This window comes from Pseudorasbora parva, chromosome 19, assembly GCF_024679245.1.
Source record: "Pseudorasbora parva isolate DD20220531a chromosome 19, ASM2467924v1, whole genome shotgun sequence".
In the NCBI taxonomy this organism is placed as follows: domain Eukaryota; kingdom Metazoa; phylum Chordata; class Actinopteri; order Cypriniformes; family Gobionidae; genus Pseudorasbora; species Pseudorasbora parva.
This window is the reverse complement of record NC_090190.1, coordinates 43,002,872-43,026,742: the sequence shown is the minus strand read 5'-3', so window position 1 is coordinate 43,026,742 and position 23,871 is coordinate 43,002,872. Positions and strand designations below refer to the sequence as shown.

The window sequence follows — 23,871 nt, the reverse complement described above, 5'->3', positions numbered from 1 at the left end:
TGCAGATCTTCCGCAGAAGGGCCCGACCGGGAGAGTCTAGCGTGGCTTCACAGTAATGTACAGGATGTGATGTCACTGTTACAGCATGTCCCATCAGCCCCTTCTGCTCTCCCTGAGGTGAGCGAGCACATTCACACTCAATAGGGAAACAGTCGGCTTGTGGCTTATTCATAGAATGGACTTCTGTTAATACATATTTGATTATGCTATATAAATATTCATATTTGTGTTCTGGAAGCCAGCCAATCAGATTGGAGATGTGCTGTATGTGTGAGAGGGCCTGTGATTGGTCCATTTGAGGCATCACTCATTCTCCTGTGTGTGTGTGTGGTGTGTGTAGAGTGCCGCCCTGCTGGCCGGAGGCTCGTCCAGTCTGCTGAATGAGCGATTACTGCGGCAGAACGCTGAGCTGACAGGATTCGTCAGCCGACTGACAGAAGAGAAGAACGACTTACGGAACCAGTTACTGAACCTCGAGGAGGAGCTGCGGAGATACAGGCAGAAGAAGCTCACCGCAGAGAGCGTGAGTCAATCAATCAATGAGTCAGTCAATCGATCAGTCAGTCAATCAAGCGATCGGACAGTCAATCAATCAATCAATCAATGAGTCAATCAATCCATCCATTAATGAGTAAATCGATCAGTCAGTCAGTCAATCAGTCAATCAATCGATGAGCCCGTCAATCAATCAATCAATGAGTCAGTCAGTCAATCAATGAGTCAATCAATCAATCAATGAGTCAATCAATCAATCCATTAAGGAGTCAATCGATCAGTCGGACAATCAGTCAGTCAATCAATCAATCAATGAGTCAATCGGTCAGTCAGTCAGTCAGTCAATCAATGAGTCATTCAATCAGTCAATCAATGAGTCATTCAATCAGTCAATCAATGAGTCATTCAGTCAGTCAAGCAGTCAATCAATCAATGAGTCAGTCAGACAGTCAATCAATCAATGAGTCAGTCAGACAGTCAATCAATCAATGAGTCAGTCAGACAGTCAATCAATGAGTCAGTCAGACAGTCAATCAATGAGTCAGTCAATCAATGAGTCAGTCAATCAATGAGTCAGTCAGACAGTCAATCAATGAGTCAGTCAAGCAGTCAATCAATCAATGAGTCAGTCAAGCAGTCAATCAATCAATGAGTCAGTCAAGCAGTCAATCAATGAGTCAGTCAATCAATGAGTCAGTCAGACAGTCAATCAATGAGTCAGTCAAGCAGTCAATCAATCAATGAGTCAGTCAAGCAGTCAATCAATCAATGAGTCAGTCAGACAGTCAATCAATGAGTCAGTCAGACAGTCAATCAATCAATGAGTCAGTCAATCAATGAGTCAGTCAGACAGTCAATCAATCAATGGCAGTCAGTCAGACAGTCAGTCAATCAATGAGTCAGTCAATCAATCAATGAGTCAGTCAATCAATCAATCAATGAGTCAGTCAGACAGTCAATCAATCAATCAATCAATCAATCAATCAATCAATCAATGAGTCAGTCAGACAGTCAATCAATTAATGAGTCAGTCAATCAATCAATGAGTCAGTCAATCAATCAATCAATGAGTCAGTCAGACAGTCAATCAATCAATGAGTCAGTCAGACAGTCAATCAATGAGTCAGTCAGACAGTCAATCAATCAATGGCAATCAGTCAGTCAATCAATGAGTCAATCAGTCAATCAATGAGTCAGTCAATCAATCAATGAGTCAGTCAATCAATCAGTCAATCAATCAATCAATGAGTCAATCAGTCAATCAATGAGTCAGTCAATCAATCAATGAGTCAGTCAATCAATCAGTCAATAAATCAATCAATGAGTCAGTAATTTTTTTCTGCCTGTATTGTCCCCTCTCTAGAGCTCATTCTGACTCTGTTGTGTCTGTAGATTCTTGTGTGTGTGTTGGGTTATGTTATGTCCCTGGTTATCTCAGTCTGTGGTGCAGTGAATGTGATTGGCTCTCAGTCTGTGGTGCAGTGAATGTGATTGGCTCTCAGTCTGTGCTGTAGTGAATGTGATTGGCTCTCAGTCTGTGCTGTAGTGAATGTGATTGGCTCTCAGTCTGTGCTGTAGTGAATGTGATTGGCTCTCAGTCTGTGCTGTAGTGAATGTGATTGGCTCTCAGTCTGTGCTGTAGTGAATGTGATTGGCTCTCAGTCTGTCCTGTAGTGAATGTGATTGGCTCTCAGTCTGTGCTGTAGTGAATGTGATTGGCTCTCAGTCTGTGCTGTAGTGAATGTGATTGGCTCTCAGTCTGTGCTATAGTGAATGTGATTGGCTGTCTCTCTCAGGTGTCGAGTCGTCAGGAGCTGGTGTTGTTCTCCAGTGAGCGCGAGTCTTGGGCTCGAGAAAGGAGCCGATTGGAGAAGTCCGTCCGCCAGGCCGAGTCCGAGCTGAGCCGCCTGAGAGCGGAGGTCAGATCCGACACACTGCGAGATCTGACCGGAGCCGACCTGGACAGCACGGCCCTCAAGGTAACGTTTAACCCTGTGCTCATTAGAGATGCCACAACACTCAATATAATATTGAACCGTTCGCTACGGCACTCACGGTTCAATACGCGCTGGTGAACGCGGTTTTGCATTGAATTAATTATGTATATTTATCTCGGTTTGAAATATTTCTCTCAGTTTATTTCGGCTCTGTTTGAGTGTGCCTGTGAGTCTACGCGCTGATATGAGCACATATAGCTAAAGTTAGGCGTGTTAGCCGTGTTTTAAAGCCTTGCCGGTTAAACATTTCATTGGCGTTCTCATCCACTGCTTGAGCGCGCGCACTAAACGTCTGTCAAACACACGATTACTGGACAGTCTTACTGCGCTAATACTGTCAAACACACACACGGGTAACATATAAACACAGTTGGTTATGTCTAAAGTGAAAGTAAAATCTGTGTGTGTGTATACGAGATGCGAGCAGGTCTTAAAGTGACAGTAGCGTAGCCTATAGTGAACACTTGTCCTTAAAGGGACAGTTCACCTCTAAAATGATGTTAATAAAACAACAAAAGGCCTTTAATACAGTAGCTTTTAATCAATGTTGTATATTGAAGACTCTGTAGTTTTAATTTTAGCCTACATTTATTCATTCAATTTCATACTTAAACTGCCACTGTAAATCTTTATTTATTTTATTTTATACAATACACTGGGAATCTGTACAAGGGTTTTTTAAGTAAACTTGTAAGTTTATGTAAGGGTTTTCTAGTCTTTTAAGTATTGAAAATAAAAATAAAAATCTCTTTAACCTCTTTCTGTTCCTGTCGCCTAATGCTACGTTCACACCAGACGCGAATAGAGCATCAAAATCGCGTCTACTGCGTCTAGTTTGACACGTGAACGTTTTGAATCCGTCCGCAGCGAATTGGACGTGCGTAGAAATTGAGCGTTTGAAGGGAAATAGATGCACGTTCAAGGCGCTTCATGAGAAATGTGTCATAAAACACCACTCTGCCTCTTTTAGCTTTCATTCAAAAAAATATTAAGCATTAACAGCTACACAAATGTGGTTCAACCAACGCATTAACGTTACCTGGGTTACCTGGATTACCTGGATCTGTACTGCATGTATATTTTTATATCCTTAAAAAATATAAAGTTATGAAACGTCACTTTTCCCTCAGTCAAAATGATTTGGTAGGCAACAATAGATTCATTAGACCACAGATCGGCCATTAGATGTTCACAAGACGAATTATATCTCATGTTTAACCTCTACAGAGTCATCCGAGCCAAACGCCAGAAGGACTGGCCGAGGAACAGCTGCTCTCGCCGGGGTTAACAATAGGCGCGCTCTTTATAAATAAACCACATATTTTAGCTTTAAACATTTGTCTCTCCACAGAGGATGTATGGGAGATATCTGCGTGCCGAAAGCTTCCGCAAGGCTCTGGTGTATCAGAAGAAATATCTCCTGCTGTTGTTGGGCGGATTTCAGGAGTGTGAGGAGGCTACGCTGTCCCTCATCGCTCGCATGGGCGGCCATCCCTCACACACACCGGAGCTCAGCCGGACGCGCAGGGGCCTTACACGCTTCAGATCCGCCGTACGGGTCTCCATCGCCCTCTCACGGTACACACACACACACTCACATACACGCACACACACACCGGAGCTCAGCCGGACGCGTAGGGGCCTTACATGCTTCGGATCCGCCGTACGGGTCTCCATCGCCCTCTCACGGTACACACACACACACACGCACACACTCACATACACGCGCACACACACCGGAGCTCAGCCGGACGCGTAGGGGCCTTACATGCTTCGGATCCGCCGTACGGGTCTCCATCGCCCTCTCACGGTACACACACACACACACACACACCGGAGCTCAGCCGGACACGCAGGGGCCTTACATGCTTCAGATCCCCCGTACGGGTCTCCATCGCCCTCTCAGGGTACACACACACACACACACACACACCGGAGCTCAGCCGGACACGCAGGGGCCTTACATGCTTCAGATCCGCCGTACGGGTCGCCATCGCCCTCTCACGGTACACACACACACACACTCACATACGCACACACACACCGGAGCTCAGCCGGGGGCCTTACACGCTTCAGATCCGCCTTACGGGTCTCCATCGCCCTCTCACGGTACACACACACACACCGGAGCTCAGCCGGAACCGCAGGGGCCTTACACGCTTCAGATCCGCCGTACGGGTCTCCATCGCCCTCTCATGGTACACACACACACACACCGGAGCTCAGCCGAAACCGCAGGGGCCTTACACGCTTCAGATCTGCCGTACGGGTCTCCATCGCCCTCTCACAGTACACACACACACACACCGGAGCTCAGCCGGAACCGCAGGGGCCTTACAAATGCTTCAGATCCGCCGTACGGGTCTCCATCGCCCTCTCACGGCACACACACACACACACACTCACACACCGGAGCTCAGCCGGAACCGCAGGGGCCTTACACGCTTCAGATCCGCCGTATGGGTCTCCATCGCCCTCTGACGGTACACACACACACTCACACACCGGAGCTCAGCCGGGTGTGACACACTTCAGATCCGCCGTACGGGTCTCCATCGCCCTCTCACGGTACACACTCACACACCGGAGCTCAGCCGGGGGCCTTACGCTTCAGATCTGCCGTACGGGTCTCCATCGCCCTCTCACGGCACACACACACTCACACACCGGAGCTCAGCCGGAACCGCAGGGGCCTTACACACGCTTCAGATCCGCCGTACGGGTCTCCATCGCCCTCTCACGGTTCAAGCATTAATGTAAGTGACAGTAAGAGTTTAGTGAGACTCTAATGTCCACACACTGTGACTGTAATTTACATTTATGCATTTGGCAGACTCTTTTATCCAAAGCCACTTACATTTCATTTTAGGGTACACAATTTTGTCAATTCTTGCTTTCCCTGGGAATCGAACCCATGACCTTGGCGTTGCTAGTGCCGCGCTCTACTGGTTGAGCTACAGGAATAATATAATATAATGTAATCCCGCTCTGTCTCCCATAGGATGAGGTTTCTGGTCAAAAGATGGCAGAGAGCCGGAGGAGCCGTGACCTCTCCGATCGTGAGCCGGAACGGCCTCAGCCAGATCACAGGTAACACACATCACATGCAGAGCTGGACAAACTGCACAACTTCATTACTTGAGTTAAAGCACTGCTGGTCAAATATTACTCCGTTACAAGTGAAAGTTGTAAAAACTATTTTTTACTGGAGTAAAAGTCCAGAAGTATTTGTTTTCAAAAGTACTTGAGTATCAAAAGTAAATGTCCTTCTTTATGTCGCCGCATTATTGTATTATAGTTGTATAAATGCACATTATGCCATCATGGTTTAAGCCAGTCAGTGACGCTCCATCTGACACACTAGCAGACGACTAACTTAAACTCATTTAAATACTTGTAGAAAAGTTACAAAGCTCTTTATAAAGCTGCTGTCACTTTAAGGCCGAATGCACGGATCCAATACACTGATACACATCTGATATTCTCACACTGTTCACCTTCACTGAAGACAGAATCAACTTTGTTTATGTGAATCCTCCACTAAATGAGCATTTGGACATCCGTCTTCTTCCATTTTGCTCTAAACTATAAATCAGTGTTTAATAAATGCTGTGAAATCATTGAACTTCACGAGACTCTACAAGAGTGATTCCTGAAAGGCTTTCTGCAAAAACCCAAACACCTTTTAAAGAAGAAAAAAATCATCACTGACTTTCAAAGCTGCGACAGAAACGACTTTCCACTTCGAGGACCTTGATAGAAATGTAGTGGAGTAAAGAGGACGATATTTGTCTTTCAGATGGAGTGAAGTTAAAGTCAGAAGATTACAGAAAATATAATGCTCAAGTAAAGCACAGAGACTCAAAAAGTGGACTTAAGTAAATGTGCTTAGATACTGTCCAGATCTGCTCACATCATGAATACACATGTAGGTTTGTGCATAACATAAAGGAGTGTGTGTTATTGTGATGTGTGCTGAAGCTGTTCTCTGATGAAGAGTCTTGTGTTGATGTGCTCAGGTGCGGATGTGAGGAACGAGTCTTCATTCCTGCATCCTGGCAGTGTGGAGGTGTTCAGAGAGAGACAAGCCTCCAGCCGCGGCCGTACGGGACGAGACTCGCCTCGCTCCGGGGCTTCGGCCCAGCACAGGTACACCAATACAGCCCATAATAAACACACACTCAAGCCGGAAATCAGCCGCTGTGCCTTTAAGAGACCAACATCACTGCCAGCCCATAATAAACACACAGTCAAGCCAGAAATCAGATACCTGTAAGCAGATAAGCACTGTAAGATTACATGTGTTTGAATGCATTAGAGAGTGTTTGCGAAGAAGTGCTACCTGTTTAAAATGTGCTTTCACTTGATCATATTCAGTGTGTAGAAGGTACAAAACCTCGAACTTTAACATCCCGCGCTCATGTCCATTGCCGTCATAAACTGTCCATTCTTTCTGATTTGAGTGATCCATCTGAATCAAGCCAGTTAAATGTGTTTAATGTGTGTTCTGACTTAAATACTGTTATATTATAGGCTGTTGGCATGAATTGTACTTGTGATTGTCCCTTTAAGAGCGAATGCACGGATCCAATACACTGACACACAAGCGTTTTATTCCTTTACCTTCACTTTAACACACTACCCACTGTGTTTAATGCTAAACTGGGCATCCTGATATCATTTAGTGTGAATTAGATGAAGTGAAAGTGAACTCAAAGCAGTATTTGAACTCAGCTCAGTTTCACGTTAATATTTAAATTAACTGCACATCAAATTCTGCTGAGAAATGACCACAAACGTTCATTTGTTGTCATTATCAGATCATTATTAGATCAGTCATTATTGTGTTACATGAGAAAAGCATCAAATTGACATTAAAAAAGTAGCTTTTGAGAAAAATATATTTAATTGTATTCAATTTATTTCACATAAACTTTTAGGCTTCAGTAGATATTAGGGTGAGTAAATGACAGAATTTAAAGGTGAAATATACTTTTACTGGGGTTTTTTGTTAATATCGCAATATTACTTTTTTAATGAAATTATATTCTAAATTAGAGACTAAAATGGTATTTGTCTGAATGAGTGAGTGAGTGACTCATTTGATCTGTTCAAACGGCTGATTCATTCAGGAATGAAGTAAAACACTCTTTACGAACGAGTCAGTGAATCATTGGTTTACCTGATTGATTCACTGAAATAAATTCAGGAATAAAACACCACTATGTGTCAAGGAATATGGTGCGCCGGAGTGAAATGTTAGATGATCTCGCCTTCTTCCCATAGTGCATCCTGGGGCCATGTGTTCCTCAGGTGAGCCACACACACACACACACACACACCCGGCCATCCACGTGATTCCTCAGACCGGGCCACCTTCTTCCATTGCTCCGTGGTCCAGTTCTGATGCTCACGTGCCACTGTTGGTGCTTTGGGCGGGGTCAGGGGTCAGAGGTCACCCTGGGCCGCCCCATACGCCTCAAACTGAGCTGCTCTGTGTATTCTGACAGCTTTCTATCAGAACCAGCATTAACTTCTGGAGCAGTTTGAGCTCCAGTAGCTCGTCTGTTTGATCGGACCCCACGGGCCAGCCTTCGCTCCCCACGGTCATCAATGAGCCTTGGCCGCCCATGACCCTGTGGCCGGTTCTCCACTGGTCCTTCCTTGGAGCACTTTTGATAGATACTGACCACTGCAGACCGGGAACATATGTATATAATTTAAAGTGTAGTGTAAAGTACATGTATGAAGTACACTTGTATGATGTTTATGCGTGTTTTGCGGTTCTCTAGGTACCACAGTATGGCGGCTGACCACGGAGGTTTATCGTGTTCCCACTTGCAGAACTACGACCCCGACCGCGCTCTCACCGACTATATATCCCGTCTGGAGGCTCTGCAGAGACGACTGGGAAGTGTGCAGTCAGGTAACATACACTAAAGGATGGATAATAACCTCAACAACACATGCTCTTCTTACTCAGTCATTCTGTCTCTTTTTCAGTCTAAATATCTAACCATTCTTAACTCAAGATGCATTTACTAGATCAGTAAAACGACATGAGATACATTTGCTTGTTTTGTTGAAAATAAAATCTAAATGAAGAGAGTTTTTGCTTAAAACCGGCAAAATAATCTGCCAATGGGGTGAGAAAAATAATCTTGTGTCTTGTTTCCGTCCCTTTTAGAAATAAGATTATTTTTGGCAGATCATTTGCCGGTTTTAAGCAAAAACTCACTTAATTTTGATATTTTTCCCTAGAAAACAAGCACAAATATGTCATTTTACTGATCTAGTAAATTAATCTTGATTTAAGAATATTTAGATATTTAGACTGGAAACCAGAAAACAATACTAAATAAGAAGAGCATTATTTGCAGTTTATGAGCTGAACTCTCCTCCTCTTCTTCTCTTCAGGTTCCTCTTCGTACGCTCAATTGCACTTTGGAGTCAGAAGATAAAGATCTTCATTAACATGTAAACTGGCTTGAAGAAACTCGGTTGCCTTCTCTCGTGCTGAGCTGCTGTGCTTTTGTATTTTACTATAAACGTGTACGATTCTGTGGGACCAAAAAGACCTTGTTTTTTTGTGTTATCATCTTATAATCAAGCTTTCTGTTGGCACTTGAAACGGCTTCAACGTCTGTACATTAGTTCTACTTTGTTTGTTGTTAATGGAAAACAATCATGTTGTTACTGTATATTTGTGGAATGCTAATTTAAGTTGATTAATTTAAGACGTGTTGGACGGCTGCTATCGGACTCCTGGTAACACTAATAGACGGAGCTTCGTCAGGCGAGTTATCAGAAACTCTACACTGTGTTTTATTCGCTCGCTCGCGCCCTTGAAAAGACCCGAGGACATTTGTAGAAGACATATTTTTGTAAAGGTAGGAGCTTTGGATTTTATGGGTATTTTGTCAAAACTGAAATAAAGATTAATATAATATTTGAAAACGGCCTCAGTCTCCGTTTCATTTGTTTATGACCTTTGACATCATCTAAACGTGACTTATTTTTACTTTGTGTAAGTTAACTTATTCATCAGGTTTATAAAAATCAGCCACTGGAAAAATAAACCATTTATAAACTGAAATGATGAATTATTTTTACACATCTTATGATTTTTTACACATCTGTAATCAACCAAAGAAAATCTTGGTCGACTGAAGTCCTGACATTTTCAACTAAAAATGACGTTAGGGAAAAAACTTGTAATTAATTAGCTGCGCACTATATGCAGTACTTGGAAGCGTTGTTGCCTAATTTTTTATTTTTTTTAAACAAAAACCTTGTAGGCTATTTGCAGTATATTAAATCATTTTTGACCTGATTATTTTACACTGAAATGAGTCTGACACGAGTCTGTCGGCTCTACAGCGTTGCATCACGAGCACCTGCCAAATATCATAGCTTATGATTTCCCAAAATATAGGACTACGTTGGCAACTAGTGATATCATCACAAGACCTTTTGAGGAATATGCAACATAATTTAGACAATTGTTTTTGTCATATGTATTATAATAACTGACTATAATTTCAGTCGCTCTGTGCAGCAAATAGACTATTAACTTAAAGCTTTTACTCTTAACCCTCTGGTGCTCCTCGTTTAGGGGTTACATTGGTCATCTTCCCGGTCATAAGTGAACGGACACCGAAAAATTAAACTTCCTCCACCCCAGTAAAACTACCACCCCAGTAAGACATCACCGCGGCGAGTGGCCCATTTATAGCCGCGGATATGAGACCTTACGCCCATTTTCACACAAACTCCGTCTGCAGTGCGTAGTCTATGCGGTGCATATTTTTTCCGTACCCATGTTAACGGTTGCGGACTACAAACGCAGCATATGTGAAAGCACAACAGGGTGTGCGGCTCCTGCACCGCATACGCAGCGCAAAACGCACCGCAGACGGAGTTTTAAGAACGTGCTTAAAGTAATTGAGCCCCGTTACAATGTTCCTTCACGAGCCCATTTCAGCCAGTAATTCCTGCTTTGTCCCAAAAAACAAAAGCACAAACAGAGAACCAATTGGCCAAAGCAACAGCGGTTGCTCTGACAACAGACGGCTGGATGTCAAGGGCTACACAAAGCTACCTGACTGTAACGGCACATTACATTACCGATGAATGAGAGCTGAACAGCCACGTTCTTCAGACACGCCCCCTTGAGAGTCAGACAAGTGAGGATTTGGCCAAAGGGACGACAGAAGCAGTAGTGTGTGAAAAAAGTGTGGAGAGAGCTAATGTAAATAGCTAATGTCTTATTCCTGTAACTACATAGAAGATGGGTAAAGTATAACTCCATCATTGTTCAATGTAAAAAAAAAAATTCATACTTTTAAAATTCAAAATTCATAGTTTTAATAAAAAAATAATTAAAAAAGGTAATTTATCTGCCATTTTTTTCTTTTTGCTGTATCTAAAACATACCGAACCGAACCGTGACACCAGTGTATCGTATCGAACCGAACCGTGAATTTTGTGAACCGTTACACCCCTAATATATATATATATATAAAGTTTGGGGACTGTAGGTAAAACTAAGCCTCCCACTTTTGTCAAAAGGTGGTGTTACTGAGCCCCTCCACCACGCCCGATTCTAAGGCCTTGCCCGTGTCTACTGGATGACAACCCTGATGTGTGTCATGCAATTTGAAGTATTCTAAGAGCCTCAAAAACACCCAAGAGCATTAGTACAATTTGAGGTGTTTCCATGGCAACAGTATACTAGATGTCAAGAATGCTTTAACAGTCCTACATCTGCTGTGTTTTGATGTTATTCTGACGAAGTTTGAAGCAAACCTGAAAAAAATAAGAGGGAGATTTCAAAGCATTCTGAAAATTACACACTTCCTGCTGCCATAGTCATGCCCATGTGATCGGCCTCATACAACGAACACAGCTGAAGTTTGCAGATGTTATAACACACTTCCTGATTCTATAATTTGTTCCCTAACCACGGCCAAACCGTTCGAGATATAAAAACTCAAGATCTTCACTGTGTAACGTCGCAAAGGCCTGTAGATTAGACCGTGCAAATATGATGTTAATCTGATTAAATCTCTAAGAGGAGTTTGTTAAAGTATGACATCCTGAAATGGCACAACTTTTGCAGAGAAAATGCAAAATATCTCACTTCCTGTTGGTTTTCAGATTTTGCACCTATGGACTTGTTTTTAGGTATTGGGCTGCCTATTATTCAGAGAAGAATAATGATAGTGTATCCATTCATCATAAAGGTTATAATGGATAGATGATCTTTAATGATGGATAGATGTGAAGAAGGAAAAGATTTTGAAGGACCAATTGAAATGAAATTGAAATGGATAGATCTTGATCTTAAAAACAGATTGAATTATGGAGTGTACATTACTTTTATACATTTCTAAACTTTAAACTTGCTTTTAAATATGTACATATATACAAGTATATACAAAACCAACTCTCATGCAAAGTGTACAGAATTTATTGGAGAACTTCTCCCATTAAAAAAAATATTCCTCTGGAACTGATAAATTAAAATGGTGTCTGTAAACGTTATGTTAATCTAATATGGGTAAGTGTACATTCCACTAGATCTAGCTCGAGAACAGTGCATTTAGTGTTTGGTTGAATAAATTAAAATTTCATTCATACTTTGTTAAATAGGTCTTAAAAAGTCATACATTTCCCTTGTTGAAAGCTGCAGAAACCCTGAATTAAAAACAAGACTGAGGGAAATATGACACAAAAATAACTGAGCAAATGTAAACATGATGCATTGAGGCCTAGTGCAAATGCAGGTCTTATCAGCCTTTAAAATCTTGTAAGGCATTATTTCAATGGGTGTCTGCCCTTTCTGGGTAACTGCTATTGGGATGAATGAAAATATGGCATCTACTGTTGTTAAAATCCTTTAACCCCAGAACCAGCTGTTGAGATCTTTAACAACTCTGTAGTTCTTGTTTCTTCTGATATGATCGCAAGCCAGACAGGCGTGCTCAAGACCAAAGGGGGCTCGTCTTGCTACAAAATGTTCCCTCCAGCTGAAGTACTGCCTGTACAAATCCTCGTTTTTATCCAGAACCTTAAGATGCTCAGCTAGTTTTTCAGGGGAGTTGAAGTCATCCACATGGATAAAGGCACTTCCTGGTACGAATTCCTCATAGTTCTTTCGGGATGGGCCGATGACCACGGGAACAGTGCCGAGAGAGAGAGGGTTGAAGAGTTTTTCTGTAATGTAGTCTTTATGGATGGAGTTCTCAAAGGACAGAAAGAATTTGCAGCTTGAAACCACATCTAAATACTCTTGATTGCTAATGTATTTGCCGAAGTGATTTCCGTAGGCTTCTATTCTGATGTGTTTCTGTAATTCTGAATAGTATTCTGAACGCTTGTGGGCCGAGTTCCAGTTGCTCACAATCCAGCAAACAAGTTTATTCTTCTGCGGGATTTCATTGTGTTTTTCTCCACCAGTGTTCTCCAAGATTCGGCCGTACGGGACCATGATGTCTGAATCTTGTCTGTAAGTCGTGGTCAGATTAAACAGGTCTTTTACATTTGAATTCGCTGAGTTAGTGGGAGATTCCATGTTCATCCAGACCCATTTCTGGTGTGGCGGTCGTGGCAGTTTCGGCATGTTGGATAAGTCCCAATGGATGTCTTTGTGATGAAATAAAACGCCATGTGCTCTGTGAAACTGACTCCTGTCGTCTGTCAAGCGGCAGCCGTGCATCCCGTACAATGAACCACAGCTTTCTAAATCAAACTTAAACCCAAACGGCCAGATCCAGATCAGGAGAATGGTGTCAGGATCCTCTCCCGATGAAGCCAGTTCTGTGATGTTCCTGCTGATGTCCTGTATGGGAACGGATGGACAGTTCAGCCAGTTGACAGTCGGCTCGTAGTAAATGTAGAATATTGCTAAGAAACACGTAATCAAAGCCACTGCGATGAGGAAGTTCTGACGGCATCTAGAGGAGTTTTGGGGCTCCATCTTTGACCATCTGTGAAGAGAGAAGGATTAGTTCACTTCGAAATGAAAATGTTCAGATTTTTGTTTTTTTGAGATGGGGTGTTTACTCACCCCCGTCTCATCCAAGATATTAATGTCTTCCTTTCTAAATTACGTTTATTTAGGAAAACATTCCAGGATTTTTTTTCACATAATGGAATTCAATAGAAACCGACGGCACTAGACTTTTAGAGCCCTCTCTGAACTCAGTCTCGACTCGGACTCAGCCCTCTCTGAACTCAGTCTTGACTCGGACTCATCCCTCTCTGAACTCAGTCTTGACTCGGACTCAGCCCTCTCTGAACTCAGTCTCGACTCGGACTCAGCCCTCTCTGAACTCAGTCTTGACTCGGACTCAGCCCTCTCTGAACTCAGTCTTGACTCGGACTCAGCCCTCTCTGAACTCAGTCTCGACTCGGACTCAGCCCTCTCTGAACTCAGTCTCGACTCGGACTCAGCCCTCTCTGAACTCAGTCTGGACTTGGACTCAGCCCTCTCTGAACTCAGTCTCGACTCGGACTCAGCCCTCTCTGAACTCAGTCTGGACTTGGACTCAGCCCTCTCTGAACTCAGTCTGGACTTGGACTCAGCCCTCTCTGAACTCAGTCTGGACTTGGACTCAGCCCTCTCTGAACTCAGTCTGGACTTGGACTCAGCCCTCTCTGAACTCAGTCTTGACTCGGACTCAGCCCTCTCTGAACTCAGTCTTGACTCGGACTCAGCCCTCTCTGAACTCAGTCTTGACTCGGACTCAGCCCTCTCTGAACTCAGTCTTGACTCGGACTCAGCCCTCTCTGAACTCAGTCTTGACTCGGACTCAGCCCTCTCTGAACTCAGTCTCGACTCGGACTCAGCCCTCTCTGAACTCGGTCTCGACTCGGACTCAGCCCTCTCTGATCTCTGTCTTGACTCGGACTCAGCCCTCTCTGAATTCGGTCTTGACTCGGACTCAGCCCTCTCTGAACTCGGTCTTGACTCAGAATCAGCCCTCTCTGAACTCAGACTCGACTCGGACTCAGCCCTCTCTGAACTCAGTCTCGACTCGGACTCAGCCCTCTCTGAACTCAGTCTTGACTCGGACTCAGCCCTCTCTGAACTCAGTCTTGACTCGGACTCAGCCCTCTCTGAACTCAGTCTTGACTCGGACTCAGCCCTCTCTGAACTCAGTCTTGACTCGGACTCAGCCCTCTCTGAACTCAGTCTTGACTCGGACTCAGCCCTCTCTGAACTCAGTCTTGACTCGGACTCAGCCCTCTCTGAACTCAGTCTCGACTCGGACTCAGCCCTCTCTGAACTCGGTCTCGACTCGGACTCAGCCCTCTCTGATCTCTGTCTTGACTCGGACTCAGCCCTCTCTGAATTCGGTCTTGACTCGGACTCAGCCCTCTCTGAACTCGGTCTTGACTCAGAATCAGCCCTCTCTGAACTCAGACTCGACTCGGACTCAGCCCTCTCTGAACTCAGTCTCGACTCGGACTCAGCCCTCTCTGAACTCAGTCTTGACTCGGACTCAGCCCTCTCTGAACTCGGTCCCGACTCGGACTCAGCCCTCTCTGAACTCGGTCCCGACTCGGACTCAGCCCTCTCTGAACTCGGTCTCGACTCGGACTCAGCCCTCTCCGAACTCGGTCTGGACTCGGACTCAGCCTTCTCTGAACTCGGTCTGGACTCGGACTCAGCCTTCTCTGAACTCTGTCTTGACTCGGACTCAGCCCTCTCTGAACTCAGTCTGGACTCGGACTCAGCCCTCTCTGAACTCAGTCTGGACTCGGACTCAGCCCTCTCTGAACTGAGTCTGGACTCGGACTCAGCCCTCTCTGAACTCGGACTCAGCCTTCTCTGAACTCGGTCTTGACTCGGACTCAGCCCTCTCTGAACTCGGTCTCGACTCGGACTCAGCCCTCTCTCAACTCGGTCTCGACTCGGACTCAGCCCTCTCTGAACTCGGTCTCGACTCGGACTCAGCCCTCTCTGAACTCAGTCTTGACTCTGACTCAGCCCTCTCTGAGCTCAGTCTTGACTCGGACTCAGCCCTCTCTGAACTCAGTCTCGACTCGGACTCAGCCCTCTCTGAACTCAGTCTTGACTCGGACTCAGCCCTCTCTGAACTCAGTCTTGACTCGGACTCAGCCCTCTCTGAACTCAGTCTTGACTCGGACTCATCCCTCTCTGAAGTCAGTCTTGACTCGGACTCGGCCCTCTCTGAACTCAGTCTCGACTCGGACTCAGCCCTCTCTGAACTCAGTCTCGACTCGGACTCAGCCCTCTCTGAACTCAGTCTGGACTTGGACTCAGCCTTCTCTGAACTCAGTCTTGACTCGGACTCATCCCTCTCTGAACTCAGTCTTGACTCGGACTCAGCCCTCTCTGAACTCAGTCTTGACTCGGACTCAGCCCTCTCTGAACTCAGTCTTGACTCGGACTCAGCCCTCTCTGAACTCAGTCTTGACTCGGACTCAGCCCTCTCTGAACTCAGTCTCGACTCGGACTCAGCCCTCTCTGAACTCGGTCTCGACTCGGACTCAGCCCTCTCTGATCTCTGTCTTGACTCGGACTCAGCCCTCTCTGAATTCGGTCTTGACTCGGACTCAGCCCTCTCTGAACTCGGTCTTGACTCAGAATCAGCCCTCTCTGAACTCAGACTCGACTCGGACTCAGCCCTCTCTGAACTCAGTCTCGACTCGGACTCAGCCCTCTCTGAACTCAGTCTTGACTCGGACTCAGCCCTCTCTGAACTCGGTCCCGACTCGGACTCAGCCCTCTCTGAACTCGGTCTCGACTCGGACTCAGCCCTCTCTGAACTCGGTCAGGACTCGGACTCAGCCTTCTCTGAACTCGGTCTGGACTCGGACTCAGCCTTCTCTGAACTCAGTCTTGACTCGGACTCAGCCCTCTCTGAACTCAGTCTTGACTCGGACTCAGCCCTCTCTGAACTCAGTCTGGACTCGGACTCAGCCCTCTCTGAACTGAGTCTGGACTCGGACTCAGCCCTCTCTGAACTCGGACTCAGCCTTCTCTGAACTCAGTCTTGACTCGGACTCAGCCCTCTCTGAACTCGGTCTCGACTCGGACTCAGCCCTCTCTCAACTCGGTCTCGACTCGGACTCAGCCCTCTCTGAACTCAGTCTGGACTCGGACTCAGCCCTCTCTGAACTGAGTCTGGACTCGGACTCAGCCCTCTCTGAACTCGGAATCAGCCTTCTCTGAACTCAGTCTTGACTCGGACTCAGCCCTCTCTGAACTCGGTCTCGACTCGGACTCAGCCCTCTCTCAACTCGGTCTCGACTCGGACTCAGCCCTCTCTGAACTCAGTCTCGACTCGGACTCAGCCCTCTCTGAACTCAGTCTTGACTCGGACTCAGCCCTCTCTGAGCTCAGTCTTGACTCGGACTCAGCCCTCTCTGAACTCAGTCTCGACTCGCACTCAGCCCTCTCTGAACTCAGTCTTGACTCGGACTCAGCCCTCTCTGAACTCAGTCTTGACTCGGACTCAGCCCTCTCTGAACTCAGTCTTGACTCGGACTCATCCCTCTCTGAAGTCAGTCTTGACTCGGACTCGGCCCTCTCTGAACTCAGTCTTGACTCGGACTCAGCCCTCTCTGAACTCGGTCTCGACTCGGACTCAGCCCTCTCTGAACTCAGACTCGACTCGGACTCAGCCCTCTCTGAACTCAGTCTCGACTCGGACTCAGCCCTCTCTGAACTCAGTCTTGACTCGGACTCAGCCCTCTCTGAACTCAGTCTCGACTCGCACTCAGCCCTCTCTGAACTCAGTCTTGACTCGGACTCAGCCCTCTCTGAACTCAGTCTCGACTCGGACTCAGCCCTCTCTGAACTCAGTCTTGACTCGGACTCAGCCCTCTCTGAACTCAGTCTCGACTCGGACTCAGCCCTCTCTGAACTCAGTCTTGACTCGGACTCAGCCCTCTCTGAACTCAGTCTCGACTCGGACTCAGCCCTCTCTGAACTCAGTCTTGACTGGGACTCAGCCCTCTCTGAACTCAGTCTTGACTCGGACTCAGCCCTCTCTGAACTCAGACTCGACTGGGACTCAGCCCTCTCTGAACTCAGACTCGACTCGGACTCAGCCCTCTCTGAACTCAGTCTCGACTCGTACTCAGCCCTCTCTGAACTCAGTCTCGACTCGGACTCAGCCCTCTCTGAACTCAGTCTCGACTCGGACTCAGCCCTCTCTGAACTCAGTCTCGACTCGCACTCAGCCCTCTCTGAACTCAGTCTTGACTCGGACTCAGCCCTCTCTGAACTCAGTCTCGACTCGGACTCAGCCCTCTCTGAACTCAGTCTTGACTCGGACTCAGCCCTCTCTGAACTCAGTCTCGACTCGGACTCAGCCCTCTCTGAACTCAGTCTTGACTCGGACTCAGCCCTCTCTCAACTCGGTCTCGACTCGGACTCAGCCCTCTCTGAACTCAGTCTCGACTCGGACTCAGCCCTCTCTGAACTCAGTCTCGACTCGCACTCAGCCCTCTCTGAACTCAGTCTTGACTCGGACTCAGCCCTCTCTGAACTCAGTCTCGACTCGGACTCAGCCCTCTCTGAACTCAGTCTTGACTCGGACTCAGCCCTCTCTGAACTCAGTCTTGACTCGGACTCAGCCCTCTCTGAACTCAGTCTTGACTCGGACTCATCCCTCTCTGAAGTCAGTCTTGACTCGGACTCGGCCCTCTCTGAACTCAGTCTTGACTCGGACTCAGCCCTCTCTGAACTCGGTCTCGACTCGGACTCAGCCCTCTCTCAACTCGGTCTCGACTCGGACTCAGCCCTCTCTGAACTCAGTCTCGACTCGGACTCAGCCCTCTCTGAACTCAGTCTCGACTCGGACTCAGCCCTCTCTGAACTCAGTCTCGACTCGCACTCAGCCCTCTCTGAACTCAGTCTTGACTCGGACTCAGCCCTCTCTGAACTCAGTCTCGACTCGGACTCAGCCCTCTCTGAACTCAGTCTTGACTCGGACTCAGCCCTCTCTGAACTCAGTCTTGACTCGGACTCAGCCCTCTCTGAACTCAGTCTTGACTCGGACTCATCCCTCTCTGAAGTCAGTCTTGACTCGGACTCGGCCCTCTCTGAACTCAGTCTTGACTCGGACTCAGCCCTCTCTGAACTCGGTCTCGACTCGGACTCAGCCCTCTCTGAACTCAGTCTTGACTTGGACTCAGCCCTCTCTGAACTAAGTCTTGACTCGGACTCATCCCTCTCTGAAGTCAGTCTTGACTCGGACTCAGCCTTCTCTGAACTCAGTCTTGACTCGGACTCAGCCCTCTCTGAACTCTGCCTTTACTCTGACTCAGCCCTCTCTGAACTCAGTCTTGACTTGGACTCAGCCCTCTCTGAACTCAGTCTTGACTCGGACTCAGCACTCTCTGAACTCAGTCTTGACTCGGACTCAGCCCTCTCTGAACTCAGTCTTGACTCGGACTCATCCCTCTCTGAACTCTGCCTTTACTCTGACTCAGCACTCTCTGAACTCTGCCATTACTCTGACTCAGCCCTCTCTGAACTCTGCCTTTACTCTGACTCAGCCCTCTCTGAACTCAGTCTCGACTTGGACTCAGCCTCTCTGAACTCAGTCTCGACTCGGACTCAGCCCTCTCTGAACTCAGACTCGACTCGGACTCAGCCCTCTCTGAACTCAGTCTTGACTCGGACTCAGCCCTTTCTGAACTCGGTTTCGACTCGGACTCATCCCTCTCTGAACTCAGTTTTGACTCGGACTCAGCCCTTTCTGAACTCAGTCTCGACTCGGACTCATCCCTCTCTGAACTCAGTCTTGACTCGGACTCAGCCCTCTCTGAACTCAGTCTTGACTCGGACTCAGCCCTCTCCGAACTCAGTCTTGACTCGGACTCATCCCTCTCTGAACTCAGTCTTGACTCGGACTCATCCCTCTCTGAACTCGGTCTCGACTCGGACTCAGCCCTCTCTGAACTCGGTCTCGACTCAGACTCAGCCCTCTCTGAACTCAGTCTTGACTCGGACTCAGCACTCTCTGAACTCAGTCTTGACTCGGACTCAGCCCTCTCTGAACTCAGTCTTGACTCGGACTCAGCACTCTCTGAACTCAGTCTTGACTTGGACTCAGAGTCAGCCCTCTCTGAACTCAGTCTTGACTCGGACTCAGCACTCTCTGAACTCAGTCTTGACTCGGACTCAGCCCTCTCTGAACTCAGTCTTGACTCGGACTCAGCCCTCTCTGAACTCAGTCTTGACTCGGACTCAGCACTCTCTGAACTCAGTCTTGACTTGGACTCAGCCCTCTCTGAACTCAGTCTTGACTCGGACTCAGCACTCTCTGAACTCAGTCTTGACTCGGACTCATCCCTCTCTGAACTCAGTCTTGGCTTGGACTCATCCCTCTCTGAACTCAGTCTTGACTCGGACTCATCCCTCTCTGAACTCAGTCTTGACTCGGACTCATCCCTCTCTGAACTCAGTCTTGACTCGGATTCAACACTTTTGTTTGAGGTCAACTAATGAGGCTTGTGTGGTTTTAACATTCAGAAACATCAAAAGGAATAAGTAACCTATTTTCTACCCTGATTTTGAGGCTCTCTCCTGAGTGCTTGTTTTTAGATGGATGTGCCTGAAGTAAACGCCCACAGCTATGATTGGATCACAGTTTTGCGTCACAGTTTGACCGTCAGATCTTTTGTCAGTGCATGTGAGATCTGTTTTGAAAACTTCCAATGTGGAAAAACAGCAACTGCACTGCAAATAAGGCTTTAGTTACTTAGCATTTTTGTCCTGTTTAAAGTCCATTTATCAACAAATACTTACATTAAGAATACGTTTTTGTCTTGTTTTGGGGGAAAATAACTCAAAATTAAGTGAGCGTTTGTTTAAAAGTAGCCAAATTATCTGCCAATGGGGTAGCAAAATAATCTTAATTCAAAAAGAAAACAAGACTATTTTGCTGAACCCCATTGACTGATTATTTTGCTTATTTTAAGCAAAAGCTCACTTAATTTTGAGGTATTTTTCCTAAAACAAGCCAAAAACGTTTGCTTGTCTAGTAAATGGTTCTTAATTTAAGAATTTTTAGATATTTGAACTTAAAACAAGACAAAAATAAAATACTAAGTCAAGAAAATACTTAGTAAGAAAAACATTTTTTGTGAATCGCCCACAGAGCTTGCAAAATGTTTTTATCAAACAGACACAATGATTTAATGCCATCCACCCACGATTAATTGGAATGTTATTTTTTATTACTTGGCCCGGCCATTCGGTGAATATAACCATGAATCACTGACACACACACACACACACACACAAGCCAAGTTCATTCAAAACTTCTGCGATTTGTATTTTTACTTCAAATGTCAAGTCAAGACAGTGAACAATGCACATCAAGAATTAAATATTATTTTACTATTTAAGATAGTGACGATATCACAGGCCGGTGATAGTATTTGGTGTCCTGAATGGAAAGCACATTAGCCCCAGGATGTTTCACTAGCTTCAGTTTTTTCACTGCAGTGGCGGAGCACTATGAGCTGGTCAGCCCTGAAGTCGCTGTGAAGGGTAAATATTATCAAGCTAAATCATTTTTTTCTGCCATGGCACACTCTCAAATAATAGATAGTTTCACTTTAACTTACTGCAACATTAGCAGCATTAATATCTGCAAGTTTGTTTTTTGTGGTGCATCTTAGGAGGAAATGAAGGCAAAGGAAAAAAACAATTTCCCCCTACTGACTCAAACATTTATTCCACTCACACCCACACTTATGACTGTAAATGAGTTTGCATGTCGCATGTTTTCTCTTGCACTTGTGTGGTATAGTAGAAGTTATTTCTTATGCTTCAGTGTTTCTGACATTTTTTCATAAACATATAAACATATTTTATAAAAGCCTTTGTGATATTAATTAGTATTATTAATATAAATAATATTAATAAAATAGTATTATTAATATATATATAAAGTCCATAATAAGTGCATTTATTCATCATAAAAGTGCATCTATCCATTATAAAAGTTCATCTATCCATTACTTATGACTTTACTTGTTGCGGCACATTACTATTAACTAATTCAAAATTAATTCGAAAACCCATAACCACAATGACATATTAGTTAAAAATTAGTTAATAGTCATGTGCCCCAACAAGTAAAGTCAGAACATAACGAGACCTTTATAAATCATCAGCTGATGATTAATTAAAGCAGACACTGGAAGATGAAATGCATGGCTTTGACCCGTTGTGCTCATTAACACATTAATTTACATTATTAATTAATATAATATGTTATTAGGGAATTAATACATGACACATTTAACCAATAACAATTAAATCATGTCGAATCTTCATTAGTTGCTGATGCAGTGATTATTAATAAGTGGTTTAGTTTATCTGTGTTAGTTAAGCAGGAATTAATGCATATTATATTTTTTATTATATATTAGCGCACCCGTATTGTAAAGTTTTACTTATTATTTGAGCTTTTCTTGACACACATACTGTCCACTTTCTTGCAAAAGAACCACCATCCTTCCTGTTTTGAAACAGCAAGTCTGTGTAGAGAAATATCTCAGAGGGGAAATATTAATAATTATTCGTAACTCATTATGATTAATTATGAATATTTGAATCAGTTAATGAGATTAACTTGCTGTAGCTACATTAACATTAAAATTAATCAACACGTTCATCCTGTGAACACTCAGTATTGATTATTAAATAATTCATAAGGATATTTTTCATGGCCGCAGAAAAATTATTCTTCCTTAACATTTACAGTGCTTAGGGCGTAAGTGCTTTGTCTACACACTAAAAAATGCTGGGTTAAAAACAACCCAAGTTGGGTTGAAAATGGACAAACCCAGAAATTGGGTTGTTTGAACCCTAGTTTTAACCCAATTTCTGGGTTTGTCCATTTTCAACCCAACTTGGGCTGTTTTTAACCCAGCATTTTTTAGTGTGTATGAGCAAAAAAGGGTTTATAGTTTTACTAACTACACAGTGATTTGAATATTGAATATTACTTGCATTTATCCGGAGCTGTTGACGAGCGTCTGATGTCCAATCACAGGAGAAGGTCTGGATAGTTCAATCCGATGGGTTTGATCTCTTCTGCGTTGACTGAAGAAGATAAGATCTATTTGCGTGTTTGCTTTTCTGACTCTGTCAATGTTGAGGAAGTTGGCTTGACGTTGTCTTGTGTGTTTGTGTGTGTGTGTGTGTGTGAGATGGGTAGGTTTAGGGGCTGTGTGTGTGTGCGTGTGTGTGTGTGCGTGTGAGATGGGTAGGTTTAGGGGCTGTGTGTGTGTGTGTGTGTGTGTGTGTGTGTGTGTGTGTGTGTGTGTGTGTGTGTGTGTGTGTGTGTGTGTGTGTGTGTGTGTGTGTGTGTGTGTGTGTGTGTGTGTGTGTGTGTGTGTGTGTGTGTGTCTGTGCGAGAGAGATGGGTAGGTTTAGGGGCAGTGTAAGGGAATAGAAAATACAGTTTGTACAGTATAAAAACCATTACACCTATGGAGAGTCCCTGTAAACCACATAGACCAACATGTGTGTGTGTGTGTGTGTGTGTGTGTGTGTGTGTGTGTGTGTGTGTTTAGGCTGTGGGCACTTAAGTTCCTTAAATGGAACAATTACTATATACTAAATGCTCTCAATTACATATTTTTTATTTGTCCTATTTTTGCATTTTATTTTTAAAAATGTGTTTGTTGATATTTAAAAGTTTTAAAAGCAAATTAAATTGATAACAGTGTTCACCTTACATAATAAACTTTTATAAATTGAACATAACATCAAGTAAACGGCACATATAAATATTATGTGTCGGTGACAAATTCAAATGATTTGTATTTACTCAAAGAAAATGTGCCAGTTTTACTAGATTTTTTTGTTGTTCATATCACTAAATAGTTATTTGTAAAAATTGCTCGATATAGTTGTGTGGAACCTCTTACCACATCTTTTTTAAGTAAATTCAACAAGTCATTTTTTGAGTGTGACTTTATTAATAAACCGGGTTATTTCCATGTAGAGACGTCAAAAATAATAATGTCCGTATCTGACTCTGAGTTTTCCAAATGTTTCGTCAGTTGTGATGTTAATAAAGCGTGAGCTGGAGATTATTTTATACGGCTTATATTATTCCTCATAGAGTTGATGCAGCGTTTAGACGGAACCTCTTCAGCTGACTGAGATGAGAACACATCTTTACAGTTTTCTGGGTCTTAAAAGAGTCTGCGTTTGTGATATATGTCCTTATTTCATGTAAAACGCTAGCTCGCTCTATCTGGAAGCGTTTAAAACTGCTTTAAGTTATGCGTTTTCCTCACCCATCACACATACGCACTTCAATAAGCCGACAGAAAGCAGGTTAATGCGTTTACATGCAGCGCGAAACTC

The 23,871-nt window shown here is 44.7% G+C and overlaps 2 protein-coding genes across 8 annotated transcripts in view; one reads left to right on the top strand and one right to left on the bottom strand.

Moving 5' to 3' along the window:
- akap9 (A kinase (PRKA) anchor protein 9) overlaps positions 1-9,452 on the top strand; it is a 151,018-nt gene extending 141,566 nt beyond the window's left edge. For all 6 annotated transcript variants that reach the window (XM_067426426.1, XM_067426425.1, XM_067426428.1 and 3 more), the window contains 8 exons: positions 6-117; positions 341-523; positions 2,292-2,474; positions 3,844-4,070; positions 5,494-5,582; positions 6,512-6,641; positions 8,285-8,418; positions 8,910-9,452. In XM_067426426.1, the coding sequence (XP_067282527.1) occupies positions 6-117; positions 341-523; positions 2,292-2,474; positions 3,844-4,070; positions 5,494-5,582; positions 6,512-6,641; positions 8,285-8,418; positions 8,910-8,953 (1,102 nt within the window). In that variant the 3' untranslated portion in view covers positions 8,954-9,452. The remainder of the gene's footprint in view (positions 1-5; positions 118-340; positions 524-2,291; positions 2,475-3,843; positions 4,071-5,493; positions 5,583-6,511; positions 6,642-8,284; positions 8,419-8,909) is intronic.
- A 2,780-nt stretch (positions 9,453-12,232) lies between these two features.
- Positions 12,233-22,924, bottom strand: si:ch1073-440p11.2 (4-galactosyl-N-acetylglucosaminide 3-alpha-L-fucosyltransferase 9). Of its 2 annotated transcripts, none has more exons than XM_067425576.1 (2): positions 22,500-22,924; positions 12,233-13,483 (listed from the first exon to the last, which is right to left on the bottom strand). In XM_067425576.1, exon 2 carries the CDS (start codon positions 13,471-13,473, stop codon positions 12,394-12,396), a length of 1,080 nt encoding a protein of 359 aa, XP_067281677.1. In that variant the 5' UTR covers positions 13,474-13,483; positions 22,500-22,924; the 3' UTR covers positions 12,233-12,393. The 2 variants fall into 2 exon arrangements, with proteins under 2 accessions (XP_067281677.1, XP_067281676.1); XM_067425575.1 differs by having other exon boundaries at positions 22,504-22,924.
- Positions 22,925-23,871: the final 947 nt, after the last annotated feature.